We start from the raw sequence: 18,080 nt of genomic DNA on the forward strand, positions 1-18,080 counted from the left end.
ACTACAACATAGAAACATCCTATATACCAGGATATCAATCCAGTAGGTCGGCCTTAGTGCCTTTGACCCGTAAGTATAGTGAGGAAAACTCACCTCTCATCTTGAAAACAATTTGAATGAATCTCTGCTCTGACAACCAACTCTACATATCACCTATTCAACAGACAGAGACCAAGGCGTGGAGGAGTTACTAATCCCAATAAGCGACTACCATGTATCCTTTGATAATAGATATTTCTCCCTTGTGACAGGGTTGTAGTTGGGGGAGTATTTTTGGGCTCTTTTATCTTCCACACAGTGCAGACAATGGGTGTTTTCTTTTGTCTTGGGTTCAGAGTTAGTCAAATTTTTTGGCATGATACATGTGTTCTATAATTCACTACATTAATTATTTGATGAAGATACAATGCGAGTCTCATTGTTGTATATGTTAGATCATGGATTTTGTGGTAGATACCCTAGACATCCAGTGCAAGAAGAATGCATTGCACTGGTATCTAATTTGGACAAGTTCAACATGTATAAAGTTATTGAAGTTAAAATTATGATTTTATATCACATGATTCCCTTAATTTATTATTATAAAATGCAAATTAGTGACACAGTTACCCTTGGGGAAGAGTTATATAGGATTACACGAACAAATTGTTGTCTACTTAGGCGAAGTGTGATGCTTTGTAGTAGGATGAGAGTTGGACTTGGATAAACACTGCATATATACATGTTTGATTTGTGATTTTTCAACATGTTAGGGAAAATTTGTTTTGTTGTTATAATATGAACAACTATGTTTCATTGAACAAGAAGTTTAATATAATTTTAGAAGTTGCAAAGTTGATATAAACATGACTAAGGGTTTTTTTAGATCAACAATGTCATGCTCTTGACTTTTTTTACTAACTATAACATTAAACTTAACATTAGACTTATCCTTAGTTTTGAGACTTAACTTAGTCATACTTGATGATTCAATATTTTTTTTAATCTACGGGATATTGAGCGTCATAATTTCTATATATTCCTGAATCAGACATTCACTTTTGGGATGGCATGTGGTTATGGCATCATGGACGATTGGTTTTTTGTTTGTCCATCAATGGTGGTAGAATAATCATGACTTCATTTGGTTTTTCATATTCAGATGGAACTAGCACATGAAACAATACCTATCTGTATGTTGCATTATGGTAAAATCAATTGAAAGAACTTTTAATTTTTTTTTAATACCTCCAGCATTAGGTCGTTGACACCACCATTGTTGCATTGTTGCTCGAAAAAGTCAATCAACATTATTATTGGTAGTTTTCATGTGTCTTTTTATAACGCGTTAATAGACTCAGTGTTGTTTGATGTCATTAAATTATAATGAACCATAGAGAAACATGACTAGGCCATTTGTGGTTACGATTATGTATATCCATCTATCACATACATTAGATAGATTAATTCGTAGTATACCCAAGCTATCTTTAAAATCAGACTCTCGATAAGCTTTGGTTGCCTCCTAAAACAAATTTTGGATTTGTCTTGTTTTACGATCTTTGCTCCCATATATCATCAACAAATGGCAACAGCACAATCCATGACTTGCGTTTGGGAACATGGCTTGAATGGTCATTTCAGTGGAATTGGATCTATCATATATGATAGCCAGAGAGTCCATGTCCCCAATACATTTGTTTAGTCTTGATAAAAACCATATCTATGATTCCCCGATTTTTGTTTTTCTAATACCAAATGATATTGGTAGGATTTGGTTATTATTGTCCATGCCTACTGCTAGGAACATCATGCCCAAATATTCCCCTTTAAGGTGTGCTCCATCAATGATAATAATAGGACGCAAACATGTTTGATACACTCGAATCTACACAATAATTTAATAAATTACTCATTAAATCGAATACATGTATGACAAGTAGAAAATTATTTAAATTAAGCATAATATGGATTAGGAATTATATAAAAATTATTACCGCGCAATCGATAGTCATGAAAAAGTCTTCAAATTTGTTGTTATTATCTGTCTTTATATGTATAACGGTCCCTACATTCTTCCTAAACTATAACAATATAAAAGAAGTATTTGAAAGCTTTCTTCAGAGTTCCCTCTCAATATATTTAGGGCATACATTTTTGCACTCCATGCGTGCTAATATGAAATGTGTATACTTAGATGGTCATTGAAAGTGCGTTGGATATATTTTCCCCACAAAATATTTTCTTTATCATCTAATATGGTCTTCAAGAAGTGCCCCGACACTTTTTGTTGGCTTTGCGATGATGGGGAATCAGCCGTGTGTTTAAGCAAATGTAGTTATCCGATAGTTTAGTGGCTCGAAATGAATTAGTGTCTTTATCCTTTGTAACCCTTAACCGCCGGTTATAATTTGTCACAAGGAAAACAACTTCATACATGTCGTTTGTAGATTTGCTCACTCTTATTTGAAATCCCTCAGTAACACATTTGAATCCCAATTTAAGCTTAAGATCTTCTTTTCTTTTGAAGAGTTAATAAAGCTTCACATAAGAAGAATAATTGTGGGATACAACACCTTTACGTTTTTGTTCTGATAATTCAAGCAATGGTAATGGTTCAGGTGCCCCCAATGAGTGGTTTGTGTTTTTTCATATTGTATAAAAATAAAAAGGGAATTGTTATTGTCGGGGTTTCTAGGCTTGTCGAGGCTCAAATTCCTCCTCTTCATATTCAGTCTCATCCCTAACAAATTCAGTAAAACTCTTGAATTATTCAACTGACTCTCCATGTGGAATTATATTACTATCAACCAACAACATTAGATTTGCCTGATCATTTGGAGATTCATCAAACGTTGGTGCAGCATCAACAACATCCTTACATTTATACCTATAATCACTTTCATTCAGATGGTCATTGTAAGAAGGAACATGATTTAATGTCATAGGAAATAAATTACAAATTTTGTTAGTTCCAACACTAGAAGACCTATTTCCACTAGAACGTTTTTCCACTGGAAATCGATTAATACCAATTTCCATAACATGATTAACAACAAACAATTGTACGATGTTAGGAGACATACTACTAACAAAATTAAGAAAATATTTGATATCACAATCGTCAAGAACCTGCATAACTATGGTTGATCTAGGACATTGTAAAGATGTACGTATTTGATTAGTGTGTAAGTTGGACTTGGAAGCAACCAATGTAACTAACCACAAAAATTGATATGATTGCTTATATCTACACTAAAGCATGTGTAGATTGGAGCAATATATTACATAGATCCATCAATTTTTTGTCATTACTCTCCACTCGAAATTGATCCTCTAAAAACATTTCTTATACAAACTCATGTTTTTAGTATCCAAAAGCTTCATGGGGTTATGCTAAAAGAATGACAATACAAATACCTGAATATTACAAGTTCGGAACATTGGTCCGAAACGTCCGTACTTTCTAGACTAGTCTCCAAAATACACTTTCTTGGGTATGTGGACAATACTACTACCAACCACCAACAACTCCGGAATTGCCATAAGTACTCCGAAATATGATATTCTGAAGTGAGTGATTATTTTTCAAAATAAAAAATAATGTTTTTGTAAAATACTTCCTTTATAATTGCTAGTTATAATTGTTAGTTTAATAATTTTTTCTAAAAAACAATCAATTTCTTCAAACCACAAGTTTTAATAGAATTAAAGAAGAGAAATTAAATCCATTTAAATAATGACATACGTAAAATTAGTATAGTAAAATATCTTTAAATTTCATTAAATGAAGATTAAATGTTACACATGTCACCATTTAATTGAATATGTGGATTTATAAAAATAAAAAAAAAAATAAAAAGATATTTAATTTCTCATTAAAAAAATCCAAAATTTTCATTATACGAATGGAACCCATTTTTTTCAATTATCCAAATCCATTCATAATCCATGAACAAAACATGCTCTAAGCCTTTTATCGGTGGAATGGTGAACCATCCATGATACGAGTAAAGATGAAAAGAAAAAGTCTAATTAATTTTTTATTAAATTTACAATTAAATGTAGAAAAAAATAAATAAATAAAATAAAATAAAAATAAAAAGAATAAAAAATAAAAAAAAAACTCTCCTCTCCTCTCCTACAAATACCAAGCAAATGCCTTTATGCGCTGTGTTCTTCTTCTTCTTTTAATTCTCTGTAATTTTCACGATAATCAAGAATGGTGGTTTTCCCAAACCCCACAACCGAACAGTTCGATGTTAAAACCTGCAAACCAGTAAACCGTTTGACTTATCCTGCAATTCCTCTCATTGATCTTTCCAAACCTGATTCAAAACACCTTCTTGTTAAAGCATGCCAAGATTTTGGATTCTTTAAAGTCGTTAATCATGGAATCCCAATGAAATTAATCAATAAGCTCGAATCAGAAGCCACAGAATTCTTCTCGTCTCCTCAATCTGTCAAAGAAAAAGCTGGCCCACCTAACCCGTTTGGTTATGGTAACAAGAACATTGGTCGAAATGGCGATGTTGGTTGGGTGGAATACCTTCTCCTCAACACAAAACCTGAATCTGATTACAATAAGATTATCTCCAGTTTTGAAGAACACCCAGAAAGTTTCCGGTATGAATGAATTAAAATCAATATTTTACGAGAACTTTCGTGCTCTGTTTTCTGATCGATGTGAATTTGGGTTTTTGCAGGTGTGTCGTGGATGATTATGTGAGAGCTGTGAAGAAAATGGCGTGTGAACTTCTAGAATTTATGGCGGATGAACTGAAATTGGAGCAGAGAAATGTCTTTAGCAAGCTGTTAATGGATGAACAGAGCGACTCTGTTTTCAGGCTCAACTACTATCCGCCATGTCCAGAGCTTCAAGAACATGAAATCAAAGGAGGGAATTTGATTGGATTTGGAGAACACACAGACCCACAAATCATTTCTGTTTTGAGATCCAATAACACTTCTGGACTCGAAATTTCATTAAGAGACGGGAGTTGGATGTCTGTTCCTCCGGATTCAGAGTCGTTTTTCATCAATGTTGGTGACTCTTTACAGGTACATATTCTTATACATTTACACACACACACACTTTGTAATATTTGAAACCTGAAAAGGCATTACATGATTTGTTGCGATTTCGAAGGATATGATATTGAAACCAAACCGTATCTGAGTTTTCCCCAATCGAATTTACCATTTTCTTAAAAGATTGATTGTTGATATTTTTATTAATATTATATTGATTAAAAGATTGGATAAATTTGATAAATGAAAGTGAAGTGTTAGTTAATATATAGTTTCATCACGTATTGCTTATCAATATGTATATTGTTTTTTAAATTGATGTATATCATTTCAATAACTATTTTTTTACTTATAGAATTATCACCAAATTATTATTTTTAACAAATTATCTATATATATTAAAATTACATTAATCAAATAAAGAGGTGGGAAAAACATACATTTATGCAAGGGCCCATTACACAAACCTTTTTTAAAAATGATTACCAAAAGGGTTGTACTTTGTGAGAAAATATAGAAGTTGTTAAAGCATAATAAGAGAAGGTCATATGACTCCTATATATGTAGATTCCCCATCAAAATAGCATATTTGCTTTCCTAGTCCTAATCAATCTTTTTCCCAACGTCCTCAAGTCACTTTCTACCTACAATTTTAGACAAAATAATAAAATAATCATTACACTATTATTAGTCTTTAATTTATATATTATGATATAAACATTTATATGACAAACATTGACATGGTAGTAGAGATGATTCTAGAATGACATACTTATAAAAATATAAAGTTTTAAAAGAGAGAATTTTAACAGGATAATAAACTAATGTCAACTTTGAATAGTGCTATTGTTGACATTTAAAGCCTTCCACATCACTCTCATGAGTCATGACCTTTAAGCATGGCAGAAACAGTAGCAACACAACTTGTTTGAACACCACATGATTAACTTGGAAGATATATCATGTATAATTGTATATGTATTTGTTTAAAGGTGATGACAAATGGAAGATTCAAGAGCATAAAGCATAGGGTAATGGCAAATAGCAAAAAAAGCAGGATGTCAATGATATATTTTGGAGGGCCACCATTAAATGAGAAGATAACACCATTGGCATCACTCCTTGAAAGGGATGAAGAAAGTTTGTACAAAGAGTTTACTTGGTTTGAGTACAAAAAATTTTCCTTTAACTGTCCATTGTCTCATAATAGGTTGGGATTCTTTGAAAAAATTTCTTCTAGATATTAATTTAATTTAGTTTCTTTACAGAAATATATATGTAATATTGTCGTTTAAAGAAAAGAGATTAAATTTCTATTTATTTGTTGTAACAACTCAACACACATTGATAGAAGAATGACGAATCAAAAGCTAAAGGAGATCGGAACCATTTATTTCATTTGAATAGAAACGGAAGATGATGTATTACAAATTGCAAACAAATATATTTATGTCTTCAAATTGCCAACAAACAATTACAATAAATGCTTTCAAATTGCCAACAAACTGATTATTATTATATTATATAAAAGTAAAATATATATTTTTTAAAGTTCTTTTACTATTTTGGTCTAACTTCTTTTTACAAATTTGTCTTAAAATCAGTTTTTCTTTCCAAATTAATTGTTTTTTACACTTTTTTTGCAATATTTTTCTTTTTTATGCTATTTTTATGATGTTTTCTGTTACAATTTTAGAAAGTTTTTTATTTTTTTTACAATCAAATCAAAAAGTAGATCAAATATAGATGTAAATCCAAACCCATAAAACAAATAAACACAAAAAACAAATCGAAACTTATAAATCCAACTTTATTATTCGATCGTCTATTTTTTTGTGTCGGTTGGTTCTTTGGGTTTCAATCTATTTCTTATGTTGGTTGTACAACAATTGAATAATTGATCTTAAAAAAATTTAAAACGTTCTAAAAACTTGTAAAAAAAGTCATAAAAATAGTTAAACATATTGCACAAAAAAGTTGTAAAGAGTGTAAAAAAATTTAAAAAGGTTATACAAAAAAGTTGTAATTTTTTTATAAAAAGTTAAAAAAAATGGTTGTAAAAAAACTTTAAAAAAAGAGATTTTTAGACGAAATTGTAAAAGAAAGTTTGGACCAAAATAATAATAAATTTTAAAACTTGGGTAAAAAAAATATATAAACTTATAAATAACATGTTATATCTAATAGAACATATAAAAGCAAAAATAAAAAAAATAAAAAGAGTTTGTTTATATTTTATTCAATAAAATCGGTTTGTTAGCAACTTTAAAGACATTATAAATATTTTGTTTTCTAAAAACAATATAAGGTTACATTAAATTCTATTCAATTTAATGGATTTTCATATTATTATTTTTTACGTGTAGTTTTATCATTTAGTTTCTATAATGATTTTTATAAAATTTAATGAAATGTTATTTAAATTTTTTTAAATCTATTCGAATTGAAAATTTTAATGGTTATTTAGGGACGGAGCCAAAATTTTAGAATAAGGAGGATTTACGTCATATTAAAATACTAGTTGTGAGACTCATATATTATATGGGTTAATTTAAAAATAATTAAATATAAATGTCTAAATATTTGATAACGTTGAATTAATAAAAAAATAAAAAAAAATAATGAATTATTATAATGAAAATGTTTTTTATCTTTTAAATTTAAACAAATAATTAAAATAAATAAACAAAATAAACTATAAGTTTTAATTTGGAAATTTTGAAATAAGAAAGTAAATCCATAAATGAAATTAATATTCATTTATTATTACATTTATTATAATTATTACATTAAAGTATTATGTGGAATTTATTAAAATAGAAAAATCAATAAAATGACATGTGAAAAAAAAAATTAATTCAAAATAACCACAAAATGACATTTGACAAATTGAATAAGAATGTCATATGTGGCAAAATAACTTTCATTTATTAGAGTAGATGGAAACACATTTATAAGCTTTTGATTCCTTCTTGTTTGCTATTAAAACATTTATAATGAAACAAAAATAACACCTAGCATTTCTTATTCAATTCTCAATCATCTATAAATATGAAAGTAGAAAATTGGTAGAAAAAATTCACATATCTATTGTTTTCAAAGACAATAAATAAGCCACTAAACAACCAATAGTTATTAAAAAAAGCTTTATGTTTGGATCTCTCATTCAACAAACCATAACCAATTAATAATAGTTTGTGGTTTTAAAATTTTAAAACAATAAACTAATAAAAAGCTAAACAACAAATCGGTTAACCTAGAAATAATCTATTGGAACTTAGAAAATTGATAATATTTAAAAATAACTCAACGAATATACAACAAAGCCATGAAAACATTATGTCTAGACATTAAAAACCGAAAGTTTATTAACAATTGAAAGTTATATGTAAGGAAAAAACCGTTTATGGATCGACTCAAAGCTATATATAATATACCTCATTATCAAAGTAAAAGCAGAACAAAAAGATAAAACAAATAATAAAATGGAGATTTGAGACGATTTCTTATTAGGGGTAGGGGATTTGAGTTTTGTGGTGGGGACACCATGAGAAAAGGAGGAGGTAGAGACGACGACAATGCAATTTAAATTAATTCTTAGTCTTGAGATAACCTTCGATAATTAATAGCTATGACATGATTTCAATTTTCATTCAAATTGATTTTCATAGTAATTTTTGCCGGTCGTTTTACACTAGGATTTGGACTTTTGAGAGCATATCAAATGCAAGTTCTTTAATATTTATTATGGGTGGGATTTAGAATCATTGACCAAATTCACGATAGAACCAGGTAACTAATTAAGGATTTAAGGTGTAATCATGCGTGTAAATTAGTGGTGAGCTTTAATTGGAACCGGCCACAATTAAATGAGATAATAGGGGCGGTGGGCTAAATAGAAACCAACCAATCAGATTTTAGTGGGCTTCAAGCCTTTGGGTAAAGTAATTAAATGGGGATTAGGGGGCATCTGCCCCTGTATTGCCTCCACCACTGTGGTTATTAAATGTCAACTTGAAATCCTATTATGATTTGACTCTGACATATTGAATCTTAACTAAACATTCACATATCCGTAACGAGTTGGTAAGGAATAATAAGAAGTCATGCAAGTCTTATTATAAGTCTTATTATAAGATAAGTAATATTTATAAGATAAAATTACAAAAATGGTCCCTGTGGTTTGCTAAAAGTCACAAAGTTAATCCCTACTAATTTTTTTTGATACAAATGGTCCTTGTGGTTTGCAAAACTTGCAAAGTTGGCCCTTTTTACTAAAACCGTTAGTAAAACGCCGTTAGAGACTGAATATGTAAGGGCATTTTTGTCTTTTCAAGTATAAATGGATTGAATTCGTGATATTTGATAAACCATAAGGATCATTTTTGTAATTTGTCTTAAAATAGTATAAATGATAAAAATGAAGGGAATAGGATTCAAACTTTGGACCTCCTCCCTCTCTCCCTTAATTAACCAAAGCCTTAACCAACTAGCCTAAAGTCACACTTATGTTATATTTTCGAAAACTAATTAATATTATTTACAACTTGTAAATAAATTAATAATAAAATATTAAAAAAATATTTTTACAAAAAAACTTTTTTTTATAAAATAAAATATATTTTTAGCGTATTGTAAAAAAAATTACAAATAATTTATTTGTTTTTTTACGTATTTGTTTTACGTGAAATATATTTTTTATGTATTTAAAAAAATAAGTTTTTGTATACTTTTATATACTTAAAAAACGTAATAACATATTATATAAAAACGTAATCCTAAAAAAACATAAAAAAAAGTTTTTTGTATATATTTATTTAATGTGAAGTATGTTTTTTATGTATTTAAAAAATACATTTTTTATAATACGTTATTGCATTATTGTTTTAAAATATACTTTTAGGTTATCGTAACGTCTTTAGTTGATTTAAAGCGAATATGCAAGTATTTTTTTTTTCGTAAAAGCATTAACGTAATAACATATTGCACGATAACATATTTTGCATAATACTTTTTTTAAAATAAAACGAATATATTTTTGCATATTATAAAATAATAAATTTATACAATTAACTTATATTTTTTATGTATTTATTTTATGTAAATATGTTTTTTATGTATTTAATAAATACAATTTTATATAATATGTAATTACGTTGTATTGGAATGCAAAATCAGTTAAATAAGTTTTTGTATTGGCCCAATCGGTTTTCTAAGAACCGTTTTTCGGTTTAAAAAATACGTATTAAAAAAACATAACTTGTTTTTTTGCCATAATTTATGAGATCTTGTTTATATTTATAAAAATGAAAAATAAAAACTAATATGTTATTTATAAGCGTTAGCTTAATGACGATATAAGTATATTAATATCCTAAATTAGAAATATATTATTATTATGCCAACGAATAATGCCCGAATTACTATTGTCAAATCTATGTAAAGAAACATTTAAGAAAATGTGATTGTTCCAAAATACATTCAATATATATTTAAAATTTTAAAATAATTCGATCGATTTTACATTTCAATACAACGTAATAACATATTATATGAAAATGTATTTTTCTAAATCTATAAAAATAATATGTTCACATAAAAAAACATAAAAATTATTTGTATAAATTTTATTTTGTATAATACGCAAATTTTATTAAAAAAAAGTTTCATGCCAAAATATATTTTTGTATTTTTTTTATTAGTTATGCTTTAATTATTTTGTTACTATATAAATTAGTTTTAGGAATTGATAAACATTGATGTGTTCAGATGAGTTGGTTAAAGTGTTAGTATGCAAAGGTGGAGGTGGTGAGTTTAACTCCCTAGTTTATCAATTTCTTATCTTTTTTAAGGCAAATAACAAAGATGGTCCCTTTGGTTTACTAAATGTAACGAATTTAGTCTTTTTATACTTGAAAAGACTAAAATACCCCCACAAGGGAGGAACTAACGGCAAAATTTTAACAGAGTTAGTAAAAATGATCATCTGTACAAGTTTTGCAAACCACAATGACCATTTGCATAAAAAAAATTAATAGGGACTGAATTTGTAACTTTTAGTAAACCACAGGGACCATTTTTGTAATTTTATCTATTTAGAATTAAGTTAGTTTACCCTTTAAAAAAACAATAAACCATATTATTTATAATGTATGCTTTTAGAATGAGAGGTTCGGTCATATATAATTCAATTTCACAGTCATTAAAAGGAGACTAAACGAATTGTTCTAATAATTTTTATAGAATTTGAAAAGGGATGCTAAACTTTTAACCTATTTTATAGAAAAGTAAATTACACGAATGGTCCCTATGGTTTGGGGTAATTTGCGTGCTTGATCTCTAACTTATTTTTTTAACTCGGAAGGTCCCTATAGTTTGTTTTTGTTACATGTTTGGTCCCCATTATTTGTTTTTGTTATGTGTTTGGTCCTTATCTTATCTAAAAATATTATTATTTAAATAGAGAAAAATGGTGAGATAGGTAAGATAATGGGGAGGGGGGGGCTATCTATATAAATAAATTAAAAAATGAAGGGAAAAGAGTCTTTTTAAGTAAGATAGGGATCAAATGCGTAACAAAAACAAATAGTAGGAACCTTCCGAGTTAAAAAAAAAATAGTTAAGGACCAAACACGCAAATTACCCTAAACCATAGGAACCATTCACGTAATTTACTCTTTAGGGATAATGTCATAAAAAGCCTTAAGTTTGGCAGAAAATATCGGTTTTACCCTTCGCTAGATTTTTAGTTCGTTTATACCGCAAATTTGTCATTTTTTTGTTGGTTTTGCCCTTGTTACCTGCAATAGCAGGTTTCCAGGTTATTATGAATTATTTTTTTGCAAAAAAACCCTTAAGTTTACAAATATTTTGCAAAAAAACCCTTAAGATTATAAACATATAAAATATAAATATATATTCAAAATTTTATAAAACTAAATAGTTTTCTACTGAAATATATTTTTAGCTTTACATAGGGTAACTTTTATATTTGTTTGATATAAACTTTTTATATTTAAATTTTAAAAAACTTACCTAGTTTTAACAAAATTTGAATATATTTCTTAATTAATACTTCAACTTTTCAAAACAAAATTAAAAAACATTTGTTAGTTAATAAGTAATTATGCTAAAATAGTTATTATGAATAATATGGTATCATGTACATTCAATTAATTTTTTTAAAAGGTAAATAAAAATATTCTATATGTTTAAAAGGTTTGTATTTCAGACATATAACATATCGTATTTTTTATATGTTTAAATACATAATAATATTATCATATTTTTTTATAAAAATATCATAAACATGTTAAACATCAAAAATAAATATAAACATTTTAAACATATAAAATATAAATATATTTGTCTAATTTATTATATAAATATATTTATTTTTATATAAAATATGATAGTTTATTATTTCTGAAATTCAAACCTTTTAAACATATAAAATATTTTTATTTTTCTTTTGAAAAATATTAATTGAATGTCACTAATGTTATATTATTATTAGCTAAAAGACGTTTTTTAATGTTACTTTGAAAAGTTTTAGTATTAATTAATAAATATTTAAATTTTGATAAAACTAGGTAACTTTTTTAAAATTTAAATATAAAAACTTTATATTAAACAAATATAAAATTTACCGTACATAAAGCTAAAAATATGTTTCAGTAGAAAACTATTTACTTTTATAAAATCTTGAATATATATTTATATTTTATATGTTTATAATCTTAAGGGTTTTTTTGCAAAATATTTGTAAACTTAAGGGTTTTTTTGCAAAAAATAATTCATAATAACCTGGAAACCTGCTATTGCAGGTAACAAGGGCAAAACCGACAAAAAAATGACAAGTTTGCGGTATAAATGAACCAAAAAACTGCCGAAGGGTAAAACCGATATTTTCTGCCAAACTTAAGGTTTTTTATGACATTATCCCTACTCTTTACAGAATATATCGTTTACATACAAACACAAGAAAATGAAAGAGGAAGGTCCATTCGGCATAGAGTACCTCTCGTATAGTGAGTTTAAAGCTGATGGTTGTAGGTTTAAACATCTACATATTCTAATAAATGAAACCTAAAAATGACACGTGTCAGTTTTTTAGAATGTATTTTTGACACATGATATTTTTCTTTGATTTTTATTATTTTTATTTTGGTAACAAATCAAATTTAATTCAAATTTTGAAAAGATAAAATTGTATCTTAATAACATTATTATGTTTATTTTGCTTAACATATTAATTTATAATTACTTACAATCAACAATTGTTTTTTTTTTTTAACATTTATTATTTTTTATCTATATAAAAATTTTAAATATACTATCGTAGTTTCCACAAGTTATAACCTAGTACAAATAATATAATAAGTAAACGATTTATGTTTAGTATCATACATAATTGTATCAAAATACTTTAATTCATGATTTATGCATGAACGCTTAGTCGCTCGATATGTAATTTATTCATTTAATTGTTTTATGTGGTTTTTAGATTGTTGAAGCAATTCAATTCAATTTAATTTTTTTTATTAAAATTTAATTTCTTTTTATTCTACCTATAACTCCATGTATCAATATAATCTAATTTTTTTATATTCATTATAAGAGTAGTGGATCCAGAATCAAAGTAAAGAGATATCTCTGACAAGTAAAAAGGGTATCCCGGTAAAAAAAAAAAATAGTACACAATAAGAAAAAATTATTATGAAAAAATTACACTACATAAATTTTTTTGAGGTGTATCCCAGGCTACCCATGATATATATTAGATCCGCCAATACATTATAATCCAACCAACTTAAATTAAAATTAAAAATTATATATAAAGTACTGTATCAATATTAATCTAGAAAAATATATATATTTTTTATTATATATCAATATTAATCTAGAAAAAAAATTATATATTTTATTATAGTTTGTTTTACTTTCTATTAGAAAGATAAAGTATAATTTTTTATAAAATTATCTTTACTTATAAAACATAATTTAGCCCCACCATGAAATGATGGGCACGTGTGCATACGAGTCGGGTATGTGGGTATGAGCTGATTAGGCTATTTGGAGTGATCACTACAAACTCACCGAAAAAATAGTGCCACCTCTGCACCACATCAGCTTTACCACCAACCCACTACACCTTGGAAATGGTCACCACTAATAGTATTTATTTTTTTATTTTTATTTTTATCTTTTGTAACATTTATATTAAATAAAAAACATATTTTTTTTAACATTATATTAAATAAAAACAACCCACTAGATATTGAAAAAGGTTACCACTCCACATCATTTATATTTATATTTTTTTAATTTTAAAACATTAGATTAAATAAAAAACATTATTATAAATAATCATTTTACTAACTAAAAAATCAAATAAACATATTATTAACTTTTAAAATTAAATAAACATAATTATATATAGTTAAGGGTTTAATATAATTCAGATAAAAGTGAAAGGGTGTAATAGGATTAAATTACAGAATTTTAGAGACCAAATTTGTAACTTCAATTAAAACATTTATAATATCCACGTTACTTCGTCTTCTTCACCCGATTTCACTGGAAAACGGGTACTAACCCGTTTTTTTTTCTTTCTTTTCTACTTCAATGGATTAAAAAAAATCCAACAAAATTAACAGGCAAACGGTGGAAAAAAACCAAACCAATAGAAAGCTCCGTCTTCTTCTGTCTTTCCATCCACGCAACGCCACGAACACCGGCCCTTGGGGCGGTGTTCACACGTCTTTGATCGTGCCAACTCAGCATCACACGTCTTTTAGACGGCCACTCCTGATAGCCTTATGGAAGATTGTACAATTTTCTTTCTTCACAAAATTTTATAAATAGTGTCTGTGCTTTTTAAAAAGTTATATTTTTTGGATAATTTTAGAAAAACGTTATGATGATGGTTTTTGTGATTTCTAAACATTACACGGTTGTTTTTTCGGCTGCATGTTAATATTTTTAAAATGACACATTTATCTTTGGATCAAATATAAATATAAAGGGATAATGTCTTAAAAAAGGTAATATATTATTTGATTCGTACATATTTAGTTACTGGTTTTTTTTCGTCCATATTTACATCTTCAACTTGTTGTACATTTAGTCCTTATGACCGGTTATTCCAGATTAGCCGGTAAAAATGACATAATAGAGTAATATATTTTTCATTTTGTACATATTTAGTCCTTAATATTTTTGTATACATTTAGTCTTTAATATTTTTTTGTTGTAAAATAAGTCATTTTTGTTTTTGTACTCATTCAGTACTTATGAATGATTTCTTTAGGTTTTTTTTTACAATATCTTACGTGGGATAGCCATATAGTGGTGAGATAGGTTGAGGTAGTCCTATTATATGTTGTAGGCCAAGATACCCGTTGCGGGTCGGCATGCCGACAAACCCTGGGTATTCCAGTCCGATGACTGATTAGACATATTGCATGTTGGCATTCCAGTCCGATGACTGATTAGGCCAATGTATTTCAATCTGATGTGTGTGGGCCCATTATGCATGATAATACGTTTGTTATATCGGGTATTTTCGGGAAAATTCACTAAACTTGTGCTTACCCAGTTGTTTATGTTTTCAGGTTCTATCGTTGATCGTAGGAAGACGAATGCATGACTATACACACTCATCAACCGTATTGAGAATTCCACGTTTCTTATATTACTCTGATTTTCGATAAATGTATTTTGGAATAAACATTTTTTCTTAATAATGGATTTATAAGCAAATCTGAACCGATTTCTTGACCAAAGCTTCAGTTTTTTGAAGAATAAAACCCCAAAAACGATTTTATGTTCGATTTTTTAAGAGCATACTTAATTTCCAAAAAGGAAATTAAAGATTTGTTAGTGTGTGTTCAAGTTTATCTTTTTTTTAGTGTGTGTTCGTGTTCATCTTTTACTGTGTTCATGTTCATCTTTTCAGATTTTGATTTTAGATAATAAAAATAATAACACACGCACATAAGATCTGGGTATGTATTCTTGAAAATCGAATGAAGATATATGAAGATTTGAAAATCGAATGAATATCTGAAAATCGATATGTTTGTGTTCTTGAACGAAAATCGTTTGTGTTGTTGAACGATGTGTGTTCTTAAACAAAAATCATGTTTTGATCTGATTCAAATTCCATTTGTGAAAATGAGACGTTACATATAAACATCAACAACCCTACACACTTCATTAATGATTGTCCCACATTCATAAGTACTGAATGAGTACAAAAACAAAAATGACTTATTTTGAAACAAAACATATTAAGGACTAAATGTATACAAAAATATTAATGACTAAATGTGTACAAAATGAGAAATGTATTACCCTATTAAGTCCTTTTTCCTGGCTAACATTGTGACATCCTCAAAATCACGGCCAAAAAAGACCGATTTCATTTATGCTTTTAAAAATAATTTCAGAGTAAATCATTTTGATTTAAAAGTGTTGCGGAATTTGTTCCCAAAACAAAACATGATAAAATAATATTTATCAAAGCATTTCATCAAGAGATGCATTTTCATTATATAATTAAAACTCGGGATGTCATGTTCCGATACAGACCATAAAGCATAAACGATAACATTACAAGTCATTCAACAAATATATACATATACAGACTTGTAAACAAAACAACTCGATGATTCATCCATCTTACGCCCTTGCGCCACTTCCTGTAATACAAATAAAACTGAGTGGGTCAGGCTTGGGAGCCTGGTGAGCATATAGGGTTTTCAACCCACAATAAATAAATTATATTTAAGTTCACCAACCAATCACTATCCCGATTACCCATTCCCGTTATCCTCACTTTACGTCCCTAAAACAACATCTATCTCAAGGGACCTAATCTAGGATTTTCATCAGGATGGACATTACTGCTAAGGGGTTTCCTCAACAATAGATATCCTAAAGGCAACCATGAGGGGGATAGAGTACACCGGTGAACACATCGTTCACAACACCTACAGGTTATGAACCTGCTAGCGTTCCACGAGACTGTCTAGAAGGAGTCTGTGGTCGTTATCCATACTCCGCTGAATAACTAGGTCAACAACAACAACATCGAGGCCTCTCATATGTTTATTACACACCAACTATCTACCCATGTTCTACCCAACATATTAGTAGAAAAAAATATATATTTTTATACATAGTTTAAAACCTGTATAGCATTTTCATTCAATATATATTCCACATAACAGATGAGGCACACCCACATAACACGTATTTCATAGAAAACAAATCAGATCTATGAGATTGAAGAGAGTGAATATACATTCACGCACATAACAACAAAATTATACACATAACACGTATTTCGTATAAAATACTTCATAATTATGCGTTAGAAGAAAGTAACTACACACTCACTTGATCAGAAGATGACCGGACAACACTACGGCTTGTAGAAGTAGTAATCCTCAGCAGATCTGGAAGATCTCTACAAAAAATCAAACTTCTCGCGGACAGAGCTTCGGCTCGGGAATCGCACTTCTCGGGATCTTCGGGGCTTCGAAACTTGCTTCATGGCTCGGGAATATTATCGGGGCTTCGGGGTACTTCTGGCATGCAAATCGAGGTAAAACGGGAGAGAGGAGAGAGAAAAAGAGCAATTGATCCGGCTGCCCTCACATCCTATTTATAGGAGGCTGGAGCCTCGCCGTACACTGAGCGTACAGCCTTACGCGGGGAGTAAGCCTCCGAATTCATCACTGCATGCGTCATCCGAAGAACTCGAGTGCGAGGCGTGTCATGCTTCGTTGTACGCGGGGCGTACGCTAGTACATTGGGCGTACTTCGGATGAGTCCGATGACTCCTCTTCGGATAATGCCGGATTTAATAATTAAATTTAATTATTAATTATTTAATAAACTTCTAAAATTCATATCTTTTTCATACGAACTCCGTTTTCAATGTTCTTTATATCCATGCGTAGGTGGGACTAAGCTCTACAACTTTTGTTTAGACTCCGTCGGCAAATTTGAATTTATTTTTAGTAATTATTTTTAATAGGCCGGGACAGAAAATTTTCGTT

General features: G+C 28.5%; 1 protein-coding gene across 1 annotated transcript; it reads left to right on the forward strand.

Annotated features, from left to right (window-relative positions):
- Positions 1–4,167: 4,167 nt before the first annotated feature.
- LOC145046653 (gibberellin 2-beta-dioxygenase 1-like) lies at positions 4,168–6,281 on the forward strand. The gene is made up of 3 exons (XM_078994934.1): positions 4,168–4,605; positions 4,686–5,040; positions 6,003–6,281. Exons 1-3 carry the CDS (start codon positions 4,202–4,204, stop codon positions 6,255–6,257), a joined length of 1,014 nt encoding a protein of 337 aa, XP_078851060.1. The 5' UTR covers positions 4,168–4,201; the 3' UTR covers positions 6,258–6,281.
- Positions 6,282–18,080: the final 11,799 nt, after the last annotated feature.

This window comes from Lactuca saligna, chromosome 5 (assembly GCF_052625555.1).
Source record: "Lactuca saligna cultivar CGN05327 chromosome 5, ASM5262555v1, whole genome shotgun sequence".
In the NCBI taxonomy this organism is placed as follows: domain Eukaryota; kingdom Viridiplantae; phylum Streptophyta; class Magnoliopsida; order Asterales; family Asteraceae; genus Lactuca; species Lactuca saligna.